This window comes from Chelonia mydas, chromosome 4 (assembly GCF_015237465.2).
Source record: "Chelonia mydas isolate rCheMyd1 chromosome 4, rCheMyd1.pri.v2, whole genome shotgun sequence".
Lineage (NCBI taxonomy): Eukaryota > Metazoa > Chordata > Testudines > Cheloniidae > Chelonia > Chelonia mydas.
In genome coordinates, this window is record NC_057852.1 from 116,250,412 (window position 1) to 116,276,792 (window position 26,381).

At 40.6% G+C, this 26,381-nt stretch overlaps 1 protein-coding gene across 6 annotated transcripts in view; it reads left to right on the forward strand.

The window, feature by feature from the left end:
• The window catches only part of EVC (EvC ciliary complex subunit 1), a 76,987-nt gene extending 50,606 nt beyond the window's left edge, over positions 1–26,381 (forward strand). Inside the window, exons 12-20 of one of the 6 annotated variants that reach the window (XR_006290205.1) lie at positions 1,301–1,513; positions 10,216–10,325; positions 11,844–12,054; positions 16,035–16,241; positions 17,049–17,193; positions 19,650–19,761; positions 21,390–21,526; positions 22,111–22,204; positions 23,857–24,935. Coding sequence is in view for 5 of the 6 variants with exons in the window: in XM_037898084.2 (XP_037754012.1) it covers positions 1,301–1,513; positions 10,216–10,325; positions 11,844–12,054; positions 16,035–16,241; positions 17,049–17,193; positions 19,650–19,761; positions 21,390–21,516; positions 22,111–22,204; positions 23,857–23,933 (1,296 nt within the window). In the remaining variant the exon portion in view is untranslated. The other 5 variants (XM_037898084.2, XM_027825391.3, XM_043544661.1 and 2 more) reach the window with 5 other exon arrangements.

Below are 26,381 nucleotides of genomic sequence, written 5' to 3' on the forward strand. Positions count from 1 at the left end.
TCTGACATACATTTTAGGTATTTTCACCATGACATATAGGTGTATGCAGAATCAGCTAGAGTTCAGAGGCTAAGAATTGTGAAGATTAAAGAGACAAAGCCAAATCCCCATTTATCAACAATGAGAGAAAGGAACAAACAAAAATAAAATCTGACATGACCCATACCTCCAGCCTGGGGTCCATTAGTAGCCATTTGCTGTAGTACTGCGAGCTTGTCCTTCATCAGAGCCTGAGCCAAACTGCTGTCCTGCTGCTAATCTCTTATTTTATTATCCTGGAGGAGGTTCCCAGTCTGCCCTGCTTTTAAAGGGATAGCACCATTTCCACACACAGTATGGTACTTATTCATTTGCATCTTTTACAAGCACATTTATTAACAGCCAGATCCTGTTTATCCTAATGTCATTTGGCAAAACTGCCATTGATCTCACTGTGTCCTCCACATGGTCTTGAATTACTTAGATTTTCTTTTTAAATATTCAGTGATTTCAGTGGTATTATGCATATTTTAACGTTAAACACATCAATAAATATTTGTGGAATCAAGATCAGACTCATTAACACATTGAGAATATTACAATTCACAGACCTAATCATGTAAACACATATGTACATAACTTCTTACTATCCATTTGTATTACAGTGGTCTAAAAAGCCCATTGTGCTAAGTGCTGTATTTACAGTTCCTCTCCCAAATAACTTACTGTTTAAAAAAAAAAGACAAGACAGACAGGGAGTATAGTTACCATTTTAGAGATGGTAAACAGAGGCAAAAGGAGATTAGATAATTTGCCCAGCATCACACAGGAAGTCTGTGGCATAGCCAGGAATTAAACGGATATATTTTGAGTGGTAGGCCAGAGCTTAAACCACAAGACCTATCCTTTCCCATAACTCCAGTGGACTTATTGATGTGCATAAAACTTAGCATGTGTTTAAGTGATGGCAGAATTGGGGCCTAAATAAAACAAGATATGGGGGAACAGTTCAGGAGGAGGATCTGGGAGTTACTAATAATAAGGGGGAGGTATTTCCTAAAGAGCTGTGCAGGGAGGGAGGGAGATAAGGATAGTTTTCAAGGAGAGAGAGAGAGAGAGAGATAGAGAGAGAGTGTATATATAAGAGAACAGGCAGCTAGATAGAAGCAGCAAGATAGAAGTCACTAAACCAAAAGTGGGAGAATGAAATGAAGGGCTGTGTAAGGCAGGAGAATTGGAATGCCAAGAGAGAGCAAGAGGAGGTGGACAAGGGAATGAGATGTAAGCAATGACAAATTAATCTGTGTCTCTGTTTTGCTAGGAACTGTGTTCTGGAACCTCCCACACTTTAGATGAGTTGGTGCAAGAGTTATTTCTTCAGACTCTTCCTACCAAGACTGGTCTGTCTTTAAGAGAATGTGAACTTCTAAAAGAAGAATGTCAGGAGAATTTGATCCTTCAGTTAGAGAAATGGGACAGCTGTAGACAAAAGCAGTGGAAGCTCTTCCAAGAACAACGGCAAGAAGAAAAACAGGTATGGATTCAAAAATTGTGGCAGGTATCAAAATTCTCACGTCACAAACTATTTCATACTTATAGTCGTTACAACTAGTTTTTCAATGTTCTCGGTTTAACCACTTGTTTTGGCTTTCACTTTGTGCTGTCCTTTTAAAATGTATTAATGGTCCTGCTTGATTATATAGCACCTCTGGATATAATTTATATATGTAGTAGTCACACAATACTACCTTGCAGTGATCTCTTCAGCTGATTAAATACATAGAATCCAGTGAAATTATTTTCTCAAATTGGATAAAAATTAAGGTAATGATTGGTAGTAATTAGCAAATCAGCTGCCACAAGGTGTTTAAGAAACTGTTCTCCACAACCATTCTTATGGGTTCCTCCATGAAAAGTGAGATGTGTGTGAGACCATATTAAAGCGTCCTACTAAAGCTAGTTGTGTGATTTACCATAAAGTGGTTTTACATCATTTAGAAAACTTGAGAATATAAAAAGCTTAAACAATAAATTAAATTAAAGTATGCTCCACCTGCCTTTTCCATGGTTTTGAGTTTTTCCATGTGCATCTCAGGTGGTGATTTTATCTTTTCTGTCATAGGAGAGTGGAACAAATAGCTAGCCTGTTATTTCAGCTGTTCTGAAAAATAGTTATTTTAGTCACCTCTTCCGTTTCTATGTTGCACAAACATTTGGAACTCCAGAATGTTAAAATACACTAAAAAGTTAGGCTCCAATCCTGCAAATGCTTAAGTTAGCTTTTGAGTGGTAGAAGCTGAAATGCTAGAGGAAGGGTAGTGACTAATGAGAGAACATCTGACTTCAAAACATTACATCTTTGCCAGTGTCTAAGTCTATTTAACGGTGATCATATGTAAATCCTGTATTTCCCTACCTTTCTTGAATGTATAAAACCTGTTCTACCCTCTGATTATATGTTGGAGAGGGTCTCTTTAAAATATGTATAAAGCCAGTACTGGACTGCACTCCATTTGACAGAAAGACCCAGTCTTTGGAAGCTTTTGAAAGGGTCATTTCAGCTCTTTGAATGAAAGGTAATCAGTCCTGGGCAACACACATGTTTAAAGTCAGTGAAGTGACAAAGGAATTAGGGTCTAATCCAAACCCAAGTGAACTCAATGACAGCCTTTCCATTGATTTCAGGAAGCTTTGGATTAGGCCCACTATTAACAGAAAAGGAGGTGGGAGTTTGAACTCAGGGACTGAGATTAAATGAGCCAGATTTCCCTCTGGTTGAATGGATCCCAGCCCAAGGAGAGTTGCAATACAGAATTGCCATCAAACAGCTGTGCATGGTCAGGGAAAACAAATGTTTGAAAGTGGTGGCCAGAAAAGGAAAAATCAAGACAAGGTGGCATTTTAGCCTGGAATAAGTGAGAGAGCAGAGAAATTCAGAGTTGTAAGTGGGAGAGGAAAGAAGAAAGGAAATTAGAAAATGGAGCAGAGGAGGAGGGAGAGAAGAGCTACAAGGGGAAAACAAAGAAACTGATGGAGAAAGAACAAATAGTCTGGAATCCCTTCATAATGATGCCATTTAGGCACCCACAATCATAATACCACTGGCATTCATTGACTAGAGAGCTAAGAAGGTAGTTCCATTAGCTCATCTTCTAAAGATCTGAAATTAGCTAGTGATAAAATGTATTGAGATATCAAGCTTGCTCTCCAAACTGCCTTATTTCAAAAAGTCATTTATATTTATCCTCCGTGACTTAGGGGCCTCCAGCACATCTTCAGAATAACTGTATCTGTGTGTATGCGTCATTGCATGGTGAAGAGTACATTACATATCTTCCTCAGGGCAGGTCTACACTATGGCAGGGATCGATGCTCTGAGATCGATCCACCGGTGGTCAATTTAGCGGGTCTAGTAAAGACCTGCCAAATTGACTGCAGATCACTCTCCAGTTGACCCTTGTACTCTACCCCCAACAAGAAGAGTAAGGTAAGTCGACCCTGCGGTAACTCGACCTAAGGTACGTAGCTGGAGTTGTGTAGCGTAGGTCGACTTACCGCGGTAGTGTAGACATAGCCTCAGAGGGGTTAATGCTGCTAGATAACGGCTGTTTAGACAGCACTATAAGACAGAATTCAGCAGCCATTCAGTTCAATCCCAAGCATGTATTCCGAATGTAAATGAGGCTGTTGAATACCCTCCAGTTTTAGTGCATCTCAACATTCATAATGGGATGGCCGAGTAAAAGGATAATGTTTCATATACTTCTTTTTTTAAAGAATAAAGGCTTTAGCAGACAATTATGTTAATCATCATAGAATTATTGTATTATAATAGATATTCCTATACTATCATCACACCCCTCTCTAAATTGCCATCATAATTGACAGGTCATTTTTCAGTGTAACACTTGTCTATACAAGAGTTTTCACGAGGGCCTGTCCAAAATTGTGGAACAAACTTCCACAGGAACTAAGGGCTTATCTGCACTGGGAAATGGACGGGCAGAAATGTGCCAGTATAATTATACTGTTATCGCTATGATGGTATAACCGTCCATGTGGATACTCTCCAAGATTTAGTTTCTTTTTTTGTTGTTGATTTTTTGTCTCATTGGAATTGGTTTAAACTAAACCCAAAAAAAGGCACTCAGTCCCCGAAGAGAGCATCCACACAGGTATACAGCAGAGCTTAGCAATGTAATTATACCAGCATAGCTGTGCTGGTAAATTTCCCTAAGAATCAAGACCTCACCACGTTCCACTTCAAGTGTAAGGTGCACATCTTTGACCTGTCTTCTCTGGTGTGCACGTTTAAAACAAAACAAAACTCAACCAAAACAAACATTTCACCGCACACACAAGTCTTCCCCCGGGGCAAGGATGAGAGAATGAACCACATGACAAATGTTAGTCATGTCACTTAATACCCTACTGGAAGGCACTCAGCTACTACAGTACTATATAGGAACCAATATATACATATAAAATATAATTTACATACATTTTAAATTTACAAGGCATAATTACGTAGGGCACACAGCTCTCATCTGCATTTTGAAGAAAGTAAGAGCATATGATCAGCTATTCTATGTAATTCTTTAGTCTCTTCATTTCCAAAGTACTTTTCCTAAGGGGACTGCAGATTTCTTACCAAGGTGATTCAAGATGCCTTTAACATGTAGTGGATTGTATTTCTTTTTAAGTGTATTTTTCTTTGCATTTAGCGATTTAGAGCACATCTAGGATGGGAGTCCCTTTAGAAAAAAATCCTCTTTATTTCATTGCTTTGTGGTTTTTTAAGAGACATTTTGATAGTTTAATTTTGCCTGCAACCTAGAGGACACAAACAGGTGCAAATGGGAATAAATTAAGAAAGAAAAGAAGTGCTGTGCAATTTGCATGATAGCCCCTTAGCTTACAATTTAGAGAAAATAAAGTTAAGGTCTGTGCACTAGTTATACACAGCCAGATGCTGGGCTTGGTTAACTGTGTTACCTGGCATTCAGCATGCATCACACACTATCTACAGGCTGGCGGAGCAACATTCCTTCCTAGGTACTAAAAATGTCAGCATCCTCTCCTCCTTTTTAAATTCCAGAGGGGAAAAAAGGGGGGAAGGGGGAGGAGAACATGGAAGTGAGCTCATAGCTGTGTTCAATTTGCCATTGTGTCTGAGGGTAACTCACAAAATTGTGTGGTTTTGGTTGCATAGTGGAGAGCTATTCCACTCTTTTGTTGGCTGAGAGCAGTGCCCACAGCTTCAGCATATCACATAATTGGCCTGTTGCCAGGAAACAAAGCTGCAGCAAAATGTACAGAGACAGAGGAGGAGGAAGGGGCTTCCATCAGTGAGCCTTCCAGATCCCTAGTTTGACTCCCACAAAGGTCAGAGTCTGCTTATTCAATCAATCTTGACATATCATGTGCATCTTCTCTCCCTCTCTGAGTCTGGTGGATGCTCAATATTTCAGTGACTGAAATAGCTCTTCTTTTCAAGTAGTCTAGCATGCCTTTTAGTTACATTCCTCTCCAACCTTAATACTCCCACTTCAGTTATTGTTCCTGGATTGAGAGTGGACTGTAGTGGTTTGAAGGGGATGAGGAATCAGAGCTTTTAAGTTCCAGTCCAGCCGTTGACTCTCAGTACCACAGAGCAAGTCATTTAACCCACCCACTGTACCGCAGTTTACCCATCCTTAAACTGGGTATACTACTAATCTACCTGTGAGATTTTAATAGTATTTAGGGCCAAATTGAACCACTTAGACACAGGTGTGTACTGAACGGGAAATGCTGTGGCATGCCACCTCAGGAGAGTTCAGGGAAGGATTGTGCTTCAGGAGCATATAGCCCCTCCCCGTGCAGCCTCATGCACAGGAGAATGGTATAGGCTGCACCAGCCTTCCTGATAGTCCCACTTTCTTCCTTCAGTGCTCCCAGCCTGCTTTGCAGACTGGTACGAGGGCAAGGCCATGGAGTAACAAGCACACTCAGGGGCCATATTCAGGTGGTGGAAATTAGAGCAGCCCCGTGGCATCTCTAACCTGTGCTGGGGCTCAGAGTCACACAGAGCCACTCTGAGAATGGGGGAAACTGTAACCAGCTATAAGCGTTAACATGTTACACAGCTCCCTAACAGCCTGGTGCAGCTATGGAAGCTCAGTGCAGGAGAGAAGACTGGATTCTCTGCAGGCCTTCCCTTTCAGTTTGCCTGACAAACACTTATCTGACTAGGGCCCAGATTCTCTCTTGACTTTGGATTTCATTGTGCCACATCAGTAGTACAAAGCAGCTCTGAAGTGGTGCATATAAGGGGAGACCCTCTGTAGGCGTAGAGCCAGCAGGTGAACCAGGAGAAAGGGGATATGGCTAGGGCTCCCTGGACTCCAGCAAGGCTCAGCTGCTGTCTTTGGTCATTGGCATAGTTTAAAGAAGCCTACATGTTGCTCTGACCTGTAGCTGGAGGCTGAAACAGACCAGTGCAGAGTTGACTGAGGATAGGAGCGCAAAGGAGGCATCACGCTATCTTTGTGCACATGGCCTCTCAGCGGTGCGTTCCTCTCTCTTATGACCGAGGATCTGGGCCTATGTGACTAGTTCTTTATGCAAGCCTGTTTGCAAGGGTTTTCATTGAGAGGGAACCTTGGAAACAAGGACCATTAAGAAGCTGAAAAATATGTTTCTATGTCTAAGGAGTCACCACAGGAACCTTTGTCAGTATTTATGATTAGATCTTGTGCTAGATGTTCTCTCAGTGAAAAATATGACTCACTCATTTTCTCTAAGGGGAAGTTTACCTAGCCTTATACACAATGGTGGTGCTCAACAAATAATTAACATCAATGAATATATTTCCCTTCTTTATGATCATTCTGAGTCACTTGGCTTGTTTGCAGCCTGTCTGGAATGGACAAATTTGGCTTTTTGTTTGATTGCAAAAATAGAGTCTCTCCTTAATAATTTAATCCACAAAATATTAGAGAATAAACTGGCATATAGACACCTAAAAATGACTTCTCTGTCAATAGCCAGGTATCCCAAAAAACAATGCCAAGAGAGCAGCCTCTTGCTGTCCATCTCTAAACTCCCCTTCTGAAAATTAAAAAAAGTCTGCTCAGCTCTTCTCATAAGAACTGCTCAAAGAGCGAGAGTGAGTGCACAATACACAGCATAGTGGAGAAGTTTTAGAAATGAAAGGGCTCTCTAGGGATATGCAGTTAGCTAGGAAACAATTGGTAACCTTTTCACAACCTAAGGTGCAATTCAGACCAGTAAGGATTTGTGTCACTCCCTGCTCTGTAACACTAACTGCTCTGCTGCTGTGGCTCACAGCCTGGACACCAGCAGACAAGCATACAGTATCCCAAGTGTCTGTGTGCTGTGCACTGAACTCAGCAGCGTGCTACAACACAACAGCCCTACACTGGTTTCCACCAGCTTTGTTTACACCTGGCAAGAAGACCCCAAAACCCTCCTTCTGAATTTTCCCAAAATCCTGTTTGGTCTGCAACGTCCAGCCCTTTTCTGGACCATTCAGAGAAATAATATGGTTTGTTTGCTCTTTTAAAGAGATAATACTCAGCAGCTTGCCACATTAACTGCAGTTAACAATTACTTCCGTTCAAACACAGCACTGGGTTGGTTTAGCTTAAAAGTAAACCAAATTGATTAGCAAAAGGGACGTAGGTTACATGATGCAAAGTAAAAGAAATAAAGTTAGAGAGGGTTACAAACAAACAAAAAGTAAAAATGCACTTTCTAATGGCTAAGATTTAATTCAATAAGTTACTGTCTTGGTTCAAGGTAGATTTGTTATCAATCTTTTTTTCCAGGACACTTCAACCCCATTGGTTAAAGGACCCATCTTTCTCAGCTTGCCAGAGCTCTGGCCCCTTATTCAGTGATGGATGCCACAATGGCTTATTCTCTTTCTTTAAAACTTCCCAAACTCATAGTTTTGTCCCCACACTCGAGATGACCTCATGCTGTTCTTCCCTTCCTGTTCTTCCATCCTCCATGTTTTGGGTCACAGTTTGGTTAATTTCATTGGAGACATGTAGATAGCTTCCTTCCCTCCTGTCTGAGAGAAAACCTGTTTCTCTCTGTGTTTGGGCACAGACTTTAAAGTTTAATATTATTAATTATCCACATTTCCTCATATAGTATTAATACATATATTTCACAATTATATTGATCACCAGTTTGTCATTAGCTTCCAGAAAAGACCTTCCTTGATACACTTTTACAATACAGTAATATTGTATACAGTTAGTTGATTCAGTTATTTATTTGAAGTTTTTAGCCCTATCCACCCCGAGGCAGTCTCCCACACACACAAGGTTGATGGCTTTGTTTCCATTTTGTGTAAATGTGCCTTCATGATCTGTGCCTGAGGACAATACAATACACATTTTCTTTGTCTAGGGCAGACTGGGTTTATGCACTGCTTGCCAAATACATTTCCAGAACATAATTCTAGCACATACTCATAACTTTGTACATACCCTGTACTCCCATCATGGAAGGGATCAGGGAGTTATTTGTTTTCCAGTGGTATCTTACATGGCATCATTTAGCTACAGATTATGACAACAGTGTGTTATGTATAGCGAGTATGTCAGTCCTGCCGAAAGCTGCTGATACAGAGTAGTGAACCGCAGGTAGGTCTTTGTGTCACTGCCCTATCCATGAACAGAATGGCCCAAAGAGAGATATTGGTACAATTATTTTATTATTACAGGCATTTAGTTGGCACCCATCCCTGTTGTATCCAAGGGCTTTTTAAAGTTTAATTTGACACCAGCAGCTGCACCTGCTTGCAGCTTTACCAGTCAGCTATGAATCCAGAATTTCATCATTTTGGATCTCCTGGCCAAATAGGTACATCTTGCAGCCCTTCCAAAAGCGGCTAGGTGGGCTCAGTAATGTCCACAAGGAGTGAATATGAGATAGGAAGACTCAGTATCAAGCTTTACCATCAGCATCTGCAAGCTTCTCACCTTGTCCAATTCTCTTGCACCTGCAAGAGTCTCACCTTGTTCCAGGGTCCAACTCTCTGCTGGGGTTAATGGGCTCAGCTCTCTCAACTTAACTGGTGCTTTGTCCACTTACCCAGAACATCTTCTGCTGGAGTGAGCACAGATCACAAAGTGGATGGGAAGCAGTTTTTGAGATATAAAACTCTAAATTAAGTATCTCTCTCAGGCCAGCTAGTACCTTGAATTTCACCCAACAGTCATTTGACTCCAGTGCAGCCTAAAAATATAATGCTTCAGCCTTCAGAAATAGAAGAGCTTAGAGCATAAGTGCCCATATTGTTACAGGTTTAGTGCCGGCAGTATTGTTAGCACAGCACAAGACAAAGTTAAGGACAGTCCCTGCCCCAAAATGTTTACAGTCTAAAAGACAGATATATTGATTGAACAAGCTGCACTGGGAGAGCCAGGGGAGGAGAGCTAATTTAAATTTTATTTCACAGATGGGTAAATGGAGACACCAGTAGATTAAACTCCATGTCCAAAGCAGCACAGTGGCTGAATGGTAAAGTCGTAAATGGAATCTGTAAGGCCAGACCCCAATCTCCTTTTCCAACCACTAGACAACACTATCTCCCTTACCTTGTGAACTGTATAAAATATGCATTATTGTTATAGCCTGTCGGTCTCAGGATGTTAGAGAGACAAGGTGGGTGAGGTAATAAAAGATATGGTCCAATAAAAGATATTACCTCACCCACCTTGTCTCTCTGTATGGAATATGGCATCTGATGCAAGATGACAAAATTTTCACCTTGTTCAGGGAAAGTAAAAAACACACTGCCCTTCAGAAAGGGTCTTCAGGTATGATTTTATTCAGGTGTTCCAAAAAAACCTTTGAAGCTCACAGACATCACTCATTAAAATATTATTGTGCCTGTTTGTTTGGTTTCCCTGTGCCAGACAAATGAAGAGACCACAAAGTCAAATCAATGGGAAGCACATCTCAGCCCTGATCCAAGCTTTGGATCAGGTCCATATGTACTGGAAAAAATACTCCTGAACAGCATAGCTTGACAGCAGGGGCATTTGTAAATACTGCAGTGTGAATTCTGTATTTGAGAGCAAGGGAAATAAGGGTCTGTAACAGTGTTCATAAACACATAACAGAATAAAAATCCAATTCATAGTATTGCACCATTTAAAAGTGATTAAAATGAGGAAATCTTAACATTGTGGGGTTTCCCCCCTCTTCTCTTAGCTATGGACCAAGGAGTATGCTTTGTCTGCTGTGATGCAAAAACACCTGTATGAGAAACATGAGAAGATTATCGAAGGTGTTTTAAGCCGATTAGGCGGCCTCAGTGAGGAGTGAGTATGGTCTTATCACTTTTAAGAAATGCTGTAAAACTGCAGATATAATGCAAAACTCTAGGATAATCCAGGCTTGGGTGGGAGTGATAAAGAGGGACTCTTCAGTTATTCATACCAAGAGAGAATTACCATAGGTTTTGAATTGAATGAGCATTAATTTTTCACTAGCTAAAACTGCAAAAATCCTATGATAAGGAAAAGCAAAGATCCTCACTGTGTCATATTAACGCTTACTAGTAATCATGATGGGTTACACATGGACCTTTCCTCCTGGTAGGACAATCTGTGGTTTGTCAAAGGGTTTGTTCTCAGTATATTTATTCTTGTTTCTGAATCATCCCTAACTTTGCACTCATAAATGAGCCTGCTACCTAGGAACTTGATTTCTCTGCCTCACTTTGTAGCAGGCCAGGGTTCCTGCTATACACCAACCATAGCCTCCCACAAGATGAAGTGCTCAGTTCACTGGTCTTCTCTCTTGACCTTTAATCCTTTCTGCTTTTAATCCGATACACAACTGTACATATCTGTTAATACACTTACTTCTTCCTGCCCACTCTCTCTTCCTGTCTTGATGAAGAAAACTACAACTTCATCCCGTCTTTCAGATAAATGTCGTAGAGATACAGTTCCTTTGGGCAGGAGTAGCCTTCTCAATAAACACAACTCCACGTCTTCTGTCTGTCTTTTTTCATTAAGACACCAAGTGTCTTCATTGGACCATGACTTTGACATTGTGTGTTACTTTGAAATCTTTCTCCTAAAGTATGCATGCAGATCTGCCTATCACTATCTCTGCAATATTACCACTGTATACCACTGTCTTGACACCACCTTTGCGTAAGTCCTCATGTAGTCCTTTATTTCCTCTGACTATTGCAATTCTTCTCTGTGACCTCCACATCCTGAGTCTCCATTATGTTCAGAAAGCTGATGCCACCCTTCTAACACACACAAGCATGCCTACCTTGCCCCACATCCTGAGACAACTCCATTAGCTCCCCATCCATGTCAGGAGGTGGCTCAAAATTGCCCTCTTTATTTCTTAAAATGCACCATGAACTTCCTCTACCTGCTCCCCTCCACTCAAACGCTTGTCTTATCTCTGTCCCACCACACAGTACCATCACTTCTGGTGGCAAAGAGTGTTGTGCAGCTCCTGAAATTTGGAATAGCCTTCCCATATATCCACCCGTATACACATGCACTTTCCACCTCATTTCAAATAAAGAGATCTTTTACTGCATTATATAGGCTTCTTAATTTCTTTCCCTCCTCTCCTTTTATTTTTTATTTTTACTTTGTCACTACAAAGTTGGAAAATTGTCATAGTGACATCTGTACTGTATAACTCTGTAAAGCATTTTGGGATATCATTTGTAGGACAGCCCCTGCATTGTATTTGTTGTAACTCTTTCATCTATGAGCGATGACCGTCACTGTTGAACATAAATACGCACAATAAAGTAGTTTGGTTGATAAATGGAGATTAAAAAGCCATGATCCCTTTCACAGGTCTGCTAAATACATATTACGGAAACACAGGCTCTTGTTGTGTACAGTTCTCAGAAGGTTAGCTGTCCGAAATGTTGCTATGGCTACTCTGACTCACATGAAAATGTCTCAGAAGAAAAGCTTGCTTCAGGAGCTAAGAGAGCAACATACTCTTCAAAAGAGTTCCTCACACTGTCAAGATGAACACCAGTGGCAACTACAGAAAGCAATGGTATTTATAGTTTCCTGACCGTTTTCACCATAGTTCTTCCCTTGTATAATGTCTGGCATTGAAAGCAGCCTTAGGAGTCCCAAAAATTAAAGAAAGAAATACCCATCATTGACATGTCAGGTGCCTTAGCACAAGTATCATTTCAATAGAAAATTACGGTTTCCTGCAGCCTTAGGTATACAAAGGACATCACTCCTCCTTTAACTGTAAGGCTCCTCTAGCAAGAACAACAAAGATTTTTGTTTTTTATTTGATATGAAAGCAACAGTTGAAACACACAGTGCTAGCATGTACAGGAAACAAGCCCATGCAACAAGGTGAGAAATTCCCAGCAGAGCAGCGAGTAATCGTGCACTGTAAAGACCTTTCGTTGGGGTAAAGGGTTCCTATGTCTCTCAACAGACCCAAAAATATGTTCTGTGGTGGTCATTCACTCCATTCGAGAAGCTGACCATCTTCTCTTTTTCCTTCCCTAACTTAGCAATGTCCTCTAGTTGATATCTATTTTATGTGTTTCTAGAGTTGATGGGAGTTAAATATATTCATTGGCCCTTCTTGAGTGTCTGTCTCTGGGAAAGAAGTATAGTTTGTATCTGCATGACCTTTCTGGAAAGTTAATCTTCAGTTCAGTTATTTTCTAATGTATACTTAATATAGATTTCAAATATCAACGTTCCCATCAGGCACTCAGGTTAGTTCCCAACCTATCCAACACTGCTGGATGTGTAAGGTTGAATTTCCTATGAAACACAATGTAGCTGTATGACCTATGGAAAGTGCCTTCAGAAGCTAACTACACCTGTAGCAGATGACTAGCTTCTGTGCAACTCAGCCCTGGTCTTTCTTCAATTGCCTGCCTATTATTTGACTCTGTCTTTCATTCTGTGCCTTAAGTAGGAGGGTCAGCAACTTTGTCTGCAACCAGATGCCAGTATAATTTGGATACCCATTTGGTATGGCTTTCTCCATCAAAATATTCCCTATTGAATGTAAGAGTCTTGGATATTATAAATAATGCCTCAGGTTAAAACAAACACATTTTTACCACATTCCTCCTGTTTTTTCATTTAAACCTCCCACTTGATACCCACACGGACACTGATCTGCAGCAGAGACTCTGTTCCCCAGCAAGATTCTGGATAGATCAGGTGCAGCGTATGAGGCATGTTCTTTTCACCCTCCCATCTTGTACTGCTCTGTAGAGGCCAGCCACAAACTGGCCCTCTAAAGAAGTGCCAAAAACAGCACCTTATGATTCCCCCTGCCACAGGAGAAAGGGGAAGGAGCTGACTAGCAAAAAAAGACAAAATCCAAGAATGTTAAATGGGATCCTCCAAAACTAGACTCCAGAGCCCTTACATGAGCAAGGGTGGGAGCGGATAACAGATTGTCTGATTGAGAGTCTGTAAATTGTTTACTTTTACAGTCTTTTTTAAAAGTCATTTAAATTTGAGCATATGCCGTTTTAGATGAGCTGCTAGATAGCGTAATGGGGGCAATGAATCTTCTAATTTAGTATAAAAATGTAAATGTCATTCAGGAAAACAGCAACACAAACCCAAAGTTCAACTATGACGAGATGACATTTGTGCCTTGTAAAAGAAGAAAAACAGCTAAATAAAATTCCTGTTGGCTTAAGAAAGAAAGAAATCAGAAACTTCTGCCTGAATTATAAATAAAGATGTGTCAAAACAGTCCAGCATTAACATTGGCACCCTCACTCTCCAAAATAACTGTGGGTAGTTATAGTTCTACTCTCATTTCTTACTTTCCGTGAGGAATGTAGTTACTTCGAGCAGCTGCCAGATTAATTTTATTTTGTTGGACACTTATCCTCAAAATAAAAAGAAAAGAAAGAAAAAGTGTCCACATTTAATTCTAAATAACATTGATTTGAAATGCAGTTTTCGTAAACACTCTCTTCAGTGTTGTTGCTGTTTTATCCCATCCTATCCCCTTACTCATATTAGTGTCAGGTTTCAGAGGGGTAGCCGTGTTAGTCTGTATCAGCAAAAACAAACGAGGAGTCCTTGTGGCACCATAGAGACTAACGAATTTGTTTGGACATAAGCTTTTGTGGGCTAAAACCCACTCATGAAGTGGGTTTTAGCCCACGAAAGCTTATGCCAAATAAATTTGTTAGTCTCTAAGGTGCCACAAGGACTCGTCATTTTTTCATATTAGTGTGATATTTTGGAAGGACAAGACGTGTCACAGCATAAGGACTCAATTTGAAGGATTTGAAATCTGCTGTAATCATGGGACTCATCTGAATAGTCTGAGCTCTACATAACATACTGTTTTTAAACACTGAACTATTTCTCCTGGAAGCTGTCTGCTATAATGACAGTACCTTGCTCTTATTTGGCACTTTTCATCAGCAGATCTCCAAGCGCTTTACAGAAGAGGTCAGTATTAGGACTGGCTGGTAAACAATTCAATTTTGCAAAAAGTTTCAAGGTTGCAAAATTAATTTTTGTTCCAATGCAGAACAAAAATTAGAGCTTCTGGAATTTTTCACAAAAAACATGAGAGACAGAGACCAACCACTCCCCACCACACACCTCCCCAGCCAGTAGCCTAGTAGTTAGAGCATTTACGTTGGATGTAGGAGACCTGGTTCAGTTCCCTGTTCTGCCAATTCAGAGTGGGTTGGTTTCTCTCTCTCTCCCCACCTTCAGAAATTCCAGCCTGGACCTGAGAAACTTCCTGATGAAATTTTCATTGAAACCATCGCATTTGCACGAAACATTTCAGTTTTGGCAAAACAACACAGTTTTCAATGGAAAAGTTTTGCTGAAAATTTTTCAACCAGCTCTAGTCAGTGTCATTATCCCCATTTTACAGGTGGAAAATCTGAGGCACAGAAGTGAAGTGACTTGCCCAAGGTCACTCAGCAGTGAACTATGCCATGTTATGTGTTAGCTTTCTGTATGCTCACAGATGGGTAGAACAGAGAATTTGCTTCAAAAATGCGGTATCTTTTCAGTGCTTCCCATTTGGGGGGGGGACTTCTTGAGATCCAGCAAATCCCTAGATTGCTGTGTGTAAGCAGCACCTGACCAGCTTCTGCCATCGCTAATAGGTATCAATTAAGTAAATAATATTTATAGCAGACAGAGTCAAGGGATATAGAAATAATTGCAGTGTCTGGAACATGTTCCTTTGTAGAAAGTCTTTTTACCTTACTTATTCTCTCTGGCTTTTACTGAATTTATGTTTAAAATGTGCCTCATTTTCCCCTTCTCTCCTCTTATACCCTCTGCTAGAGAAAACAGGTGTTTTGAATTACTGTTATCTTCTAAGACCTTACAATATACTGCCCTCATCACCCTCTTATCTGAGTGCCTGAGCATAGTTCTTACTTAGTGTCTTGCACTGCAAAGGATCCCAAAGTAGTTTTCCTACTTTCCATACAAAAATTGCTTCATTCAAAATGCAGCTGCCTCTGGGATGAAACACATCATCCATTTAACAGTGCCTAGCAAAACTGAACAACAGTTTAGGACAAAATAGAAAAAAAAAAATACAAAACACTTGAAACCGTGGTAAGCAATTGTAGTTACTCAGATTGGAATAAAGCCAGGTCATTGAGGTTAGCACACTAGCTGTTGAAAGCTTAGCTACCAGAAGTAGTCAAGACCTCAATTTCAAATCTCATCTGAAAGAGGACACCTTCAGCAGCACACTACTCCCTAATAGTACACATGACGAACATTCTAAATACACAACCACTCACCCATCTCTGGAGGGAGCCAGAAATAGGTACATTTAGATGTAGTCAAAAGACAGCCTTGTTGCAGGGGTGAAGGGAATTTCCTTTAAAAACCACATATACAATAGGGTCAACTTCGATATAGCTATAAAGATCAATGGACTTATCCCAAGGATGTCTTTGTTTCCTAAAGAATCAAGAGTCTAATGTCCCGTTATTTGGCATTAAAGGTATGTAGCTCTCATAGCTTTTATGTGATTACTAGGAATCTCACATTCTGGAAGAAGAGGAGAAGCTGGAGGAGGAAACTCAACAAACACGTTTGGAATTTCATCAGCAGTTAGTTGCAGAAATTCAAGAAGCTCTTCAGCTTGTACAGCAACACATGGAACAAGTGACTGGGCAGGCCTTGCTCCAGCATGCCCGGCAAGAAGCTGCTAATCAAAGCTCTGAGGACGGAGAGGACTTCAAGGTATTTGATCAGCCTTTTTAGGAAATGGGAAGTACTTTGTCTGATAAAATGGAGGGACACTAGAGTAATTTATTATCCAGCATAAGAAAGCATCACAAGCGGAAGAACTACAACCTGTTGTATGATCTTACAAATGCTGTATAGAGATGCAGAGCTCTTCTGCTGACTCATCCTGGCAGCCAGACCAGGTCTTAGGCCCAATTCAGGAGTATAAGAGAGTTGAGAGCTCTCTCCAAGACAGATTTAGTATGGTTAGGAGCATATTGGGACCATTTACTACCCAACACTACCCATTTACAAGGAGTTTAAGGTAATAAATACTATGAATTAAACAGAATGATTGCCAAGTCAGTCAAGATGAAAATTGGTTGATCCATATTCAAGTATATAGCAAGATTGACAGAGATAAGAGGAGAAGCTGCTTAATTTACTGTACAGTGAAAAATGGGAGAGCTGTGTGTGCATTGTAGCTCATTAGCAGTCTAGTGTGGAATGGGTTATGGAGACTGAACCCCTCCATCATAGAAGGGGTCCCCTCCAGATGCAGATTGAAGCATATTAGTAGGGAAGCTTGCACTGTCACTATTCATATTATACTGTTCTGTGGATAAACAGAGGGCCCTATTTTCCAGACCATCAATCTGGCACATTTCACAAGTACTAAATTCACAGACATGCACTTGCACACATACACAGTCACACTTAGAAAATGAAATTTCTGCAAGTCTTCTATTTTGCTTCTTACGCAGACAGACATTTTAGTTCTTCCCTTAATAAATTCATAGCTACTTGTACTGTGTATTGCAGGAGAGACTGATAGAAGCAGCTGTAGAGAGTGTATATGTGACCAGCAATGGTGTCAATAGACTGGTGCAAAGCTACTACCAGCAAATAGAAAAAATCATGGACGGGCATGAAGACAGAAAACTTCAACAACTGAAATCCCTTCAGGGTATGAAGAATAGCAGTAATTATGGGGTGTTAAACTTTACTGTTGACAAATGCCATTAACGTGTATGCAGTATGTGACAGGGCCCCCTTCTTTGCTACCTGGTAAACCTCGCTGCCTGGCCAGTTCAGGTGGTTCTGCAGTCACAAATGTATACCAAGCTGTTTATCTTTTGCTAAGGTGTGCCCTCTTACATAAGAAAACTATGCAACATTGGTTTGTAGCAAGGACAAGCTTCCCCTGCAGCCCACTCCCACCTGAGCTTCCTTTTGAGCTTCCTTCTCAGCCACCTTTGCTTCCTGTTTCCTCTCCTTATATTCTCCCTCCCCACCCCCCAATTACCTTGTTAACCCAGGTGATTGCCACCCAGGTGGTCACAATCCCCTACCAGAAAGTATCTAATTGCCCTCAGCTGGGCCTGCAGCCTTCCTGGGCCTGCCCTCAGCTAGGCTGCAGCACTGTCAGTGATCAGGGTGCTGCTCTTAGCACCCTGTCACAGCATATAAAGATATCTTTAAACATTACAGATTGTAACAGTACATCACAAAGTAAATTGAATTTGTAGATCTGCTTGTACCTTCAAAAACAGTACAAAGTGCTGGAAGTATAATAATGATAGGCTTTGGTTTCCAAAATGTTACCAGTTCACCGAACTAAGACCGTGGCTGTACCAGACAATGACCACCACCTCCCATTCAGTTTTCTATGCTGAAGTATGTGATATAAGGGGTAGGAACTCCAATGCATTTTAGAGCCTGCATTGTTGAACAGGAGCCATGCAGTAAAGGGTCCCGGTATGTGTCATTCAGGGTCTGATCCTGAAAGATGCTGAGCGAGTGTCCTCAACTCTTGAAGGCTTTGGCCCTGATTCAGTAGTGCATCCCTAGTCAGCTCTGAACTTAAAAACCTGCTTAAATCCCAGTGTCTTTGATGGGTCTAAGCAGCTGGCTACAGTTAAGCATGTGCCAAAATATTTTCCTAATAGGGATGTATTTAAACATATGTCTAAACGGTTTGCTTAAGCAAGGCCTTGAATATCACTCATGACTGAGTGACAAAATATGGAGTGAGAGTTATGGCAGTTGCTCATTTTGTTGTCTGTTTGGGTAATATTAATGGTTCAGCACATCAGTATTACTGCTTACAAGCTGTGTGAGATTTAAATTTATAAGCAGCTGCTAAGAATGTGGTTTTGCTCTTTGATTGAAGATCCAGTTAGGGGGAAAAATACTGTCATTGCATTACTTGAGTATAAACCTACTAGCATGATAGAGCAGAAATTTATTTATGTTGGTAATAAAAACAGGAGTGTATCAGGCCCTCGATAATACTGTCTAGACCTGTGTGGCCCAAGACACACCCAGTGAAGAATCACAAATCAAACAAAAGCAATCATGAATTGCTAGAGTGAAAGAATAGTGAAGACCCATGTGCTTTTACTGCTATCCATCTTAGGTTTCTAATAGCTATGAACCACTTCTTCTCTTTTGTGATTCTTGTTTTTATTACGTTAGGAGACAGAGTTCTATAGCACTTTCATCTATCTTTTAACTCTTGCCACCGGTCATTAACCATAACCTGTCTGAGAAACTTCAGATTGGTGCCTTTTCTTCAGATGCTGCCCAGTGACAGCTGCTTCTTGCTCCTTGCCTCTTGTTTTGCTTTCTCCTTATCTTACTGTCAACTCTAGGTCCAACTGTGCCTGACGTACTGCCTGGAAACAGCTGCCATCTCATCCACTTGGAAGTCTGCCATACTATTTTCAGGAGAGGATTGGGCTTGTGCTTGCATCAAGTGCTCCCCTGTGCTTAGGAAAACAAGGAGCCTGCTGCAGCGGTTAGCACAAGCGGTGCCTGTGCTCTTCATTAAAGCATAAGACTAATAAAACTAAAGAAGTTTAGAAACCGGGGACTACATCCATTCCTTGTTTTTGACTTCAGTGTAGTTAAACCCAGAATGGATTAGGCCCTTGAGTTTAGCCGGGCTTGTTCTTGCCTTCTTCATCGCCCCCTCAAAAAGAAATCAAAATGGGTATGCCTTGAAAACTTCACAACCTAGTTGTTAGTATGAAAGACTAGCAGAAGTCTAGATTGTAACCTGGGCTGAGTTCTGTGACCTGTCACTTGAATTTCTTGTACATTTCTTTTCAGTCTACTGGAAAAAGTGGATAAAAATAATAATTGCCTGAAAATTACCACCTACATCTGAGCCTGTCTGAAAAAGTGACTTACAAAAAGACTGACCAATTTTTCAACAAATTACAGTAGCATAAGTATACACACCAGGTGTATGTAAGATGTACTTTACACATTAAAACAGCACTAACTTTGGAAAGACTGGCATTGTATTGAATTGTGCTGATAAGAAAAAATTAAATTAATATATTGTCACAACTCGAAGTAAAAACGTCACAGGATTTGTTATTTTGAGCAAAAGATTTTACAGAAATGTTATTTTAGCAGAAAGAACTGAAAGTAACAGACTCAGAAAAAAACAAGAAGAAAATGAACAAACATTGAAAGAAAAAATGAATCAAAGCACCCTGAACATGTCATCGGCAGTCCATCAAAGGTGAGAGCCGGGGGGAATATTACTTATTCTTGATATTTAAATCTTGAGTTGTTTCAGTTTTGTGAACTGAGCTGTGATTAAATAACTTCCAACAACAGACCACAAAAACTTGTTCTTGACATTTGTTTGTGTTTTGCCTTTAAAGAAAAAGGAAAGCGTATTCTCAATTTGTGTGTATCTGAGCTCAGAGAATTGCTCTGTCACAATTAAACATTTTGATGTTCATTAATCACAATACATAAAGTAACACATAAGGCACTTGCTATCAGAACAGTTTTTTGTAAAAAAAATTTAAAGCATTTACTAAACTTTTAAAAGTTCTTTGGAGTAAATATGAGATTGAGACTTTCAGATACATCATATTCTGTCTAATCTGGTTAAAACAATTAAATCAACCTTAGTACAAGCAGAAGTACATAGTGATGGAGAATGAAGTTTTTGGTTAATCCAAAGTAATATTTTAGAAATCAATCAATCAAACACTTGCACCACACTTGTCATTGTGATTTCTTCTAAGGCCAAATCCTGGTTCTAAGGAAATCAGTGGGGAAGCTCCTATTCATACAAATGGAAAGACTCCCATTGATTTCACCGGTAGCGGGTTTAGGGCCTCAATTCAGTTGTTTCATTCCATGCTCAAAGAGCAATGAGAAAAAGCCAACATTCCATAAGCATTCAACATTAAAATGGGCCTTGATCAGTTAATTTGGTGGTGTATAGGTGGCGTTCCTATTTGCGAATGCTCTAGGACAGTGTTTCTCAGCCTTTTTGTGCTGGCGACCCCCTTTGGACTTAAAAAAAAAAAAAACAAACACGATTATGACCCCTCCCTCCCCCCTTACTAAGGCTTGAAAAGGTAGGGGGCTGAAGTGGCCTGATCCCTGCCACCTGGGGCAGAAGCTGCTCCTGCCCCACCTAAACCTGTCCCGCAACCCCCAGTTTGAGACGCACTGCTCTAGGAGATCAAAGGCACTAATAGTTCTCAGGAATCTTGTGCTAATAGCGCTAATAACTGATCGGAGGAAAGAAGCATTTCAGATTCAGCAGAGTTACAGAAATTCAGGTTCTACTGTACTAATATTAATCTGTGGCCAGCAAAACAAGCCAAGCAAAGAATACATTTGCTAATACAAGTTTGGCTCAGTCTCAACTAAGCTGTGTAATGCCAAGAGTGAAATTCCTAATTCTTTTCTCTTCTGGCTGTGCTTCCACAAGTAACTCCTCTTGGCATGTGGAGGATACAGGGAAAGACAAAAGAGCTGATTTGAAAATACCATGCAGAATATAACATTGTTTTTTAGGTCAGCCTCTAACCTTAGAACATTACAAAAGGGGGCCTGAATCTTACCAAAAGACTATCCAAAGCAACATATGCCCCTGCAGTTTGGAGGAAGAGCAAACCTACCAAAAAAGAAAAAAAAAAAAATCATATTGCATTTAGTGACTATGGAAACTGTTAAAATTAATTGCTTTGGCAAAATTAATGGTCTTTTTATGGCTGCAAGGGGTGATTTTAGTAGTCAGAGTTTCTTACTCTGTAAGAAACTTTCTAAATAGCACAAAAATAGATCTATTCCCTAGGTTAAACTCGCTAAACCCTCTTGAACTAGCCTGCTTTCCTTCATCAGGATGTTGTTACAACAACAACAATTCTTGGCTCAGTTTGATGTGCAGCAGCAGGTTCGTCTGGACTCCCTAAAACAGAAGATATTGGTATTGCATCATCTAGAAACACAGCTTGAAAATCAGCTAAAGGTAAATCAAGGTAAAACAAGTTGCAGGTATAGCTAGCTGAGGACCTGCTCCTGCTTCTATTGAAGTCAGTGGCAAAACTTCTGAGGGGCTCTGGGGGCTTTTTCCAAAGCCCATTGAAGTCAACGGAGAAATTCCCCATTGACTTTAGTGGACTGTGGATCAGGCTCTCTAAGTTTGCAGAAGCCTTTTCAAGAACAGACCAAATAATGTGTTACGTCCAATGCTCCTAAAGGGTATTCCATTAGCACAGAGTACAACATTTGATGAGTAATTTTCATTTTAATGTGCATTTTTCTCACCTCAAGTTCCCTCTGGAGCCAGTTGTGAGCATGCCCACCCTATCATGGAGAGAACATTTTCGTCATCTCCACATCACTTTCTCTTTGCTGAGCAAAAGCAGAGGACATAGCCTTCTTATTACTACTACTAGTACATACTTTGGTTCACAGATGTGACCCTGGTGACTGCCTTGCTCTTCACACTTCCAAACCCACCTATGAGTAGGCTAGGATGGCCTGGAATCAAACTGTTTGAACTTTGTTAGCATTCTTCTCTTTTTATAAAGTATCATAATAAGTCTTCCTTTGTGTTCAGCAAGCAGAACAGGATTTCATCACTGAGCTGGCTGCGTTGGCCCGAGTTCCCCTCACAGTGCGCAAGCAGCCTTTAAATAGGAGCATTCAATCAGGTTAGTGTTGAGATGCTTGCTTGTTTGGGGTTTTTTGTTTTTGTTTTTTTTAAAGCTTCATGCATGGCAAGGGATTTGCAAATTATACACACACCCGCTTTTCTTATAAAATTAGCTCTGAAAACAGGCAATATATTCAGCCAATTTAGATTCCAATCCAGGCTGATACAGGGCCTCAGATTTACGGGCCACCACTTTTACCCATTTACCATCCCCAGATCAGTGTATACTCAGTGGGAAAATAGAGAGAGAGGTATTTAAAAAATAAATGCTCTTGGGGACCCCTCTGTTTAAATGGGGGGAACTATTTATCTAACAGAGGACCCTCCTAAGCTCTTTCAAGCCCAAGACATTAGTTTGCTGGCTATCCTCCTGTCTGACCACACTAGGAAGGATATTCTGAAAGGCACAAATGGCAGCGAGGCACCCATCTCACACTGAAAATCAATGGGAGTTGAGGACATAACTGCCATTAGTACCTTTGAAAACCTCCCCCTGAGTGGGAAAGGCTTCCAAGTTATCTGCCACTCCTAGCTGAGAGTGGTGGACTTTCCTGCTGGGTTACATCTGGTAAAAGATAGATATAGGCACCAAATAAAGATTCAGCTCTGAACATGCATCAGGGAAAAGAGAGAAACTCTGCTAAGTAGAGCTGCTTCATGAAAGTTACCATATCATTTTACACATTTGCGAGAATCTTACCAGAGATATATCCAGCAGGTTAAGGCCTTAGCTAGCTTAATTCTTCAAACCAGAATAACTTTGACACCTTTGGCATCCTCTTCAGAAACACCTGACCATAAAGAAGGACTCCATTCACAGATTAAAGTTATTTGTAATCAAACAGGCATCAGAACTGAATCACCCAGGTTTCTCTCTCTGGATGGGGAGGAAGGAATAATCCTCCTTCATTCCCCACCAGCAGCCTAAAAAAGTAAACTCCTATGAATAAGTACAATCATAGGGGCTTTGCATACTTACAGGAATTAACTGCAGCCTTAATTAATTCACTGTTTAAACTGACATGGACAAATTTGTTAAAATGACATCTAGTTTTGTGCCCACCATCCATTGTGGAGCCAAAACTGCAGGTGCAGTTAAATGAGTGTGCAACCTCCAGGTTGAAAATCCCTGACCTAGTTGAATCCACTAATCAATTGCAGTAGTGAAATATTTAGGGTGAGGTTTCAGTTAGGACCACAAGTTCAGTTAAGAGTCAACGGCACTAATACTCCTAATTAACTCATTTAGACACTTTTGAACCCACCCTACCTCATCCCCATGCTATCATCCTCCCCGCAACCATTGCTTGTCCCTGTGGGTGCCTTAACTATGAATGCAAAACTAGAGGCACAGTTGAGACCACACAAAAAATATGGATCGTTAACATCAAAAGTTTGTCTACACGTTTCCTTAAAATTACAAAGCAATGGCCTTATTCTTTTGGTTGTAGCTCACAGCAATCTCCATTAGTTTGCTAATACACTTATCTGCTTAAAAACTATCTAATTGTGGCATAATGTCTTAAAGCACATTCTAAAACATGTCAGCCTTTGACAGGTGTGAAAAGAAAGACATGCTCACTGCATGGTAAATCATAATTGAAAGAAGTTACTGTGGTGATTTTAACCCACATTTCCATGCCTTTTCAGGAAAAAGCCAAAAATCAAAAAGGAAGAACTCCCATTCCTGGGGAAAAGAGGATTCTGGTGACTTCAATGAAAAATGACCAGATGCCCCAGGAACAGACTTCTGTATCAGTCAGAAGCTAAAATGGATGCCTACTGAAAAGCATGTTTATAATAACTGATAAAAAATCTGTTTCTTAAGAAAGTACATTGATCTGATTGAAAAAATATAGTATCTACATTCTTTCGTCTTCTGACCAATATTCTTGTTAAAGCATGAACATACTCACTCTTCCCCATCGTCCTTTTTAAATGGCAGGAAGAGCTTCTAAATTTGGCTCCCTAGTCTGTTTTTTTTTTAAATTTTCACTTTAATTTTAGATAGCAATAAGAAATTGTACGTGTCTGTCCAAGCTTGGTATTCCTTTCACTGTGTTTCTTACACATGGGGATAGATTCACAGCTGGTGTAATTCAGCCTAGGTCTATTGAAGTCAGTGGAACTACGATGATTTACAACAGACAAAATCTGGCCACTAGTATCTAAATAGCCACTGCCTCTGTTTCCTGGACAAAAGCAGGTGCTGATTGTTGGCTTCTGGAGGAGCAGAGCTGACAGCTTTTGCTATCAACATAATCACTGTTTGAAACATCTCCTAGGGTGCTAACTAGACAAGGAGAAAGAGGCTCAAAGCTGAAGTATGCCAGCTGATTATTGGGGGGACAGCTCAAACTGGTTCACTGATTGCTGGGGCTTGATGCATTGAACAGATCCATCTGACAGGCACTACAAATAATTGCTTTTCAAGAACCCTATGGAGCCTTTAGGAAGAGTATTTATCCCCTGAGTGACCTTGGGCTGGGATTGCTTTTAGAAGATGGCTCTTGTCCCTGATAGCATGATTACCATGCTTTCTCGCACCCCGCTTTCCTTCAGCAAACAGAAGACATTTGTAACAGGGGGAAGAGCACAGGGCAGATCAGTGTATATTTATCTTGTATGTTTTGGCAGGCCTAAGTCAGTTGCAGCCAGAAAGCGAAAGCCTAATATTACAATGAAACAAACTCCCTTCTGTTATTAAAATGGAGAATTTTGGTCTGAAATTTTATTTTGTTTTCTAATCAGAAACAAATTGCAGAGGCAGCATGAAACTGAAACTGATCAAGGGAAGAATTCAGAGATGCAGAAGAGGTGCAACATGTAGTGAAAACAGTTCTCAGAATTGTCTGTCAGCCTGAATGTTGAGTCCCAAAGCATTTTTCTGGACAAACTGAACTACTGCAAATATTTACTGAGCAGGATCATTGGGGAACAAATAAGGACCTCATTAAAAACTAAGAAGCCTTATTCCACAACTGTGAAGCAGTATAAACACAACTCCACTACATGGAGATACAGCATGTGGCCATCTTCCTGAGGCTGATCATGAAACTTTCCCACTTGGTTCTGTACAAAAGAACAGGAAGCCAGCTCTGTCCACCAGCTAGAGTTCTGAGAAAGGTTTCCTTTTTGTGAAAAGTGGCTGGATTTGCAGAAAGTCCCCAGCTTGCTGAAATCAAGAAAAAAAAAAGGGGGGGGGGGGGGTTGGGGGGACACCGCCTCCAAAAGGAGAGCTTATTAGAGCGGGGGGATGGAGGGGAGAAAGAATATTCTGACCCTTTGGCCAGCCCGGATCCAGGAATTAGAGTTCCAGATTGGCATAAAAACTTTGTATGGTAATGGGTCTCTCTTAGAAATCTGTGCTTTTAGGTTGAATAAAGATCTGAGTGTAGCCTCAAGCAAATTCAAGCCCATCGTGTTGGGCAGTGGTACAAAGGGGGCCTCTTTCTGGCAGGGTGGGGATGGGAAACGAAGCCTGGAGAGGATAGATGATAGCTCTGAAAGGTCAAACTACAAAGTAAACAAAAATCATTTGTAAGTATTGACTGATAATAAGCGGTATTAGTTAACAATAGACAGCATTAAAAATGAGGAGTAAACATAGCAAGGCCCTCATTGCAAAAGTACTGTCCACTGCAGCTCCCACTGAATTCTTCTGAAAAACCAGGCAAACAGTTTCAAAAGAGAATGCAGAAGCAGTGCACATTCATGACCCCAGCTGAAGTCAGATACTCAGCACTTCTGAAAATCAGATGGAGACAACAATTGAAAACCTGACAAGTGTTTGAATATGAGATGCTAGATGAAAACTTAAATCTAGGGGAAACCTGTGACAAAGTGACTTGTTCCCATAGAAACTGAAGCGACTGACAAGTGAAGCCCTGTTACTAGAGAGGGCTCTGTTTGAGCAAGAATAGTACACAGCATTCAAAGCAACAGGTATTTAAGCCCATGATTACCGAGGTGAGATGACTGTTCATTAGGGCAGCAGAGCCCAACCTCTCTCATTGTAAGAAACAGAGCAGACACTGATGACAAACGTTTCCTTTTACATTTCCCCCACCCTTTCCTTATCCTGGGGTACTGCATTTATTTAGCAGAACCTAAGGCTTTTATAAGCCCTTTCCACCTAGCATCTCAGGTCAGATGCATCTTTCTGAGCCATTAAA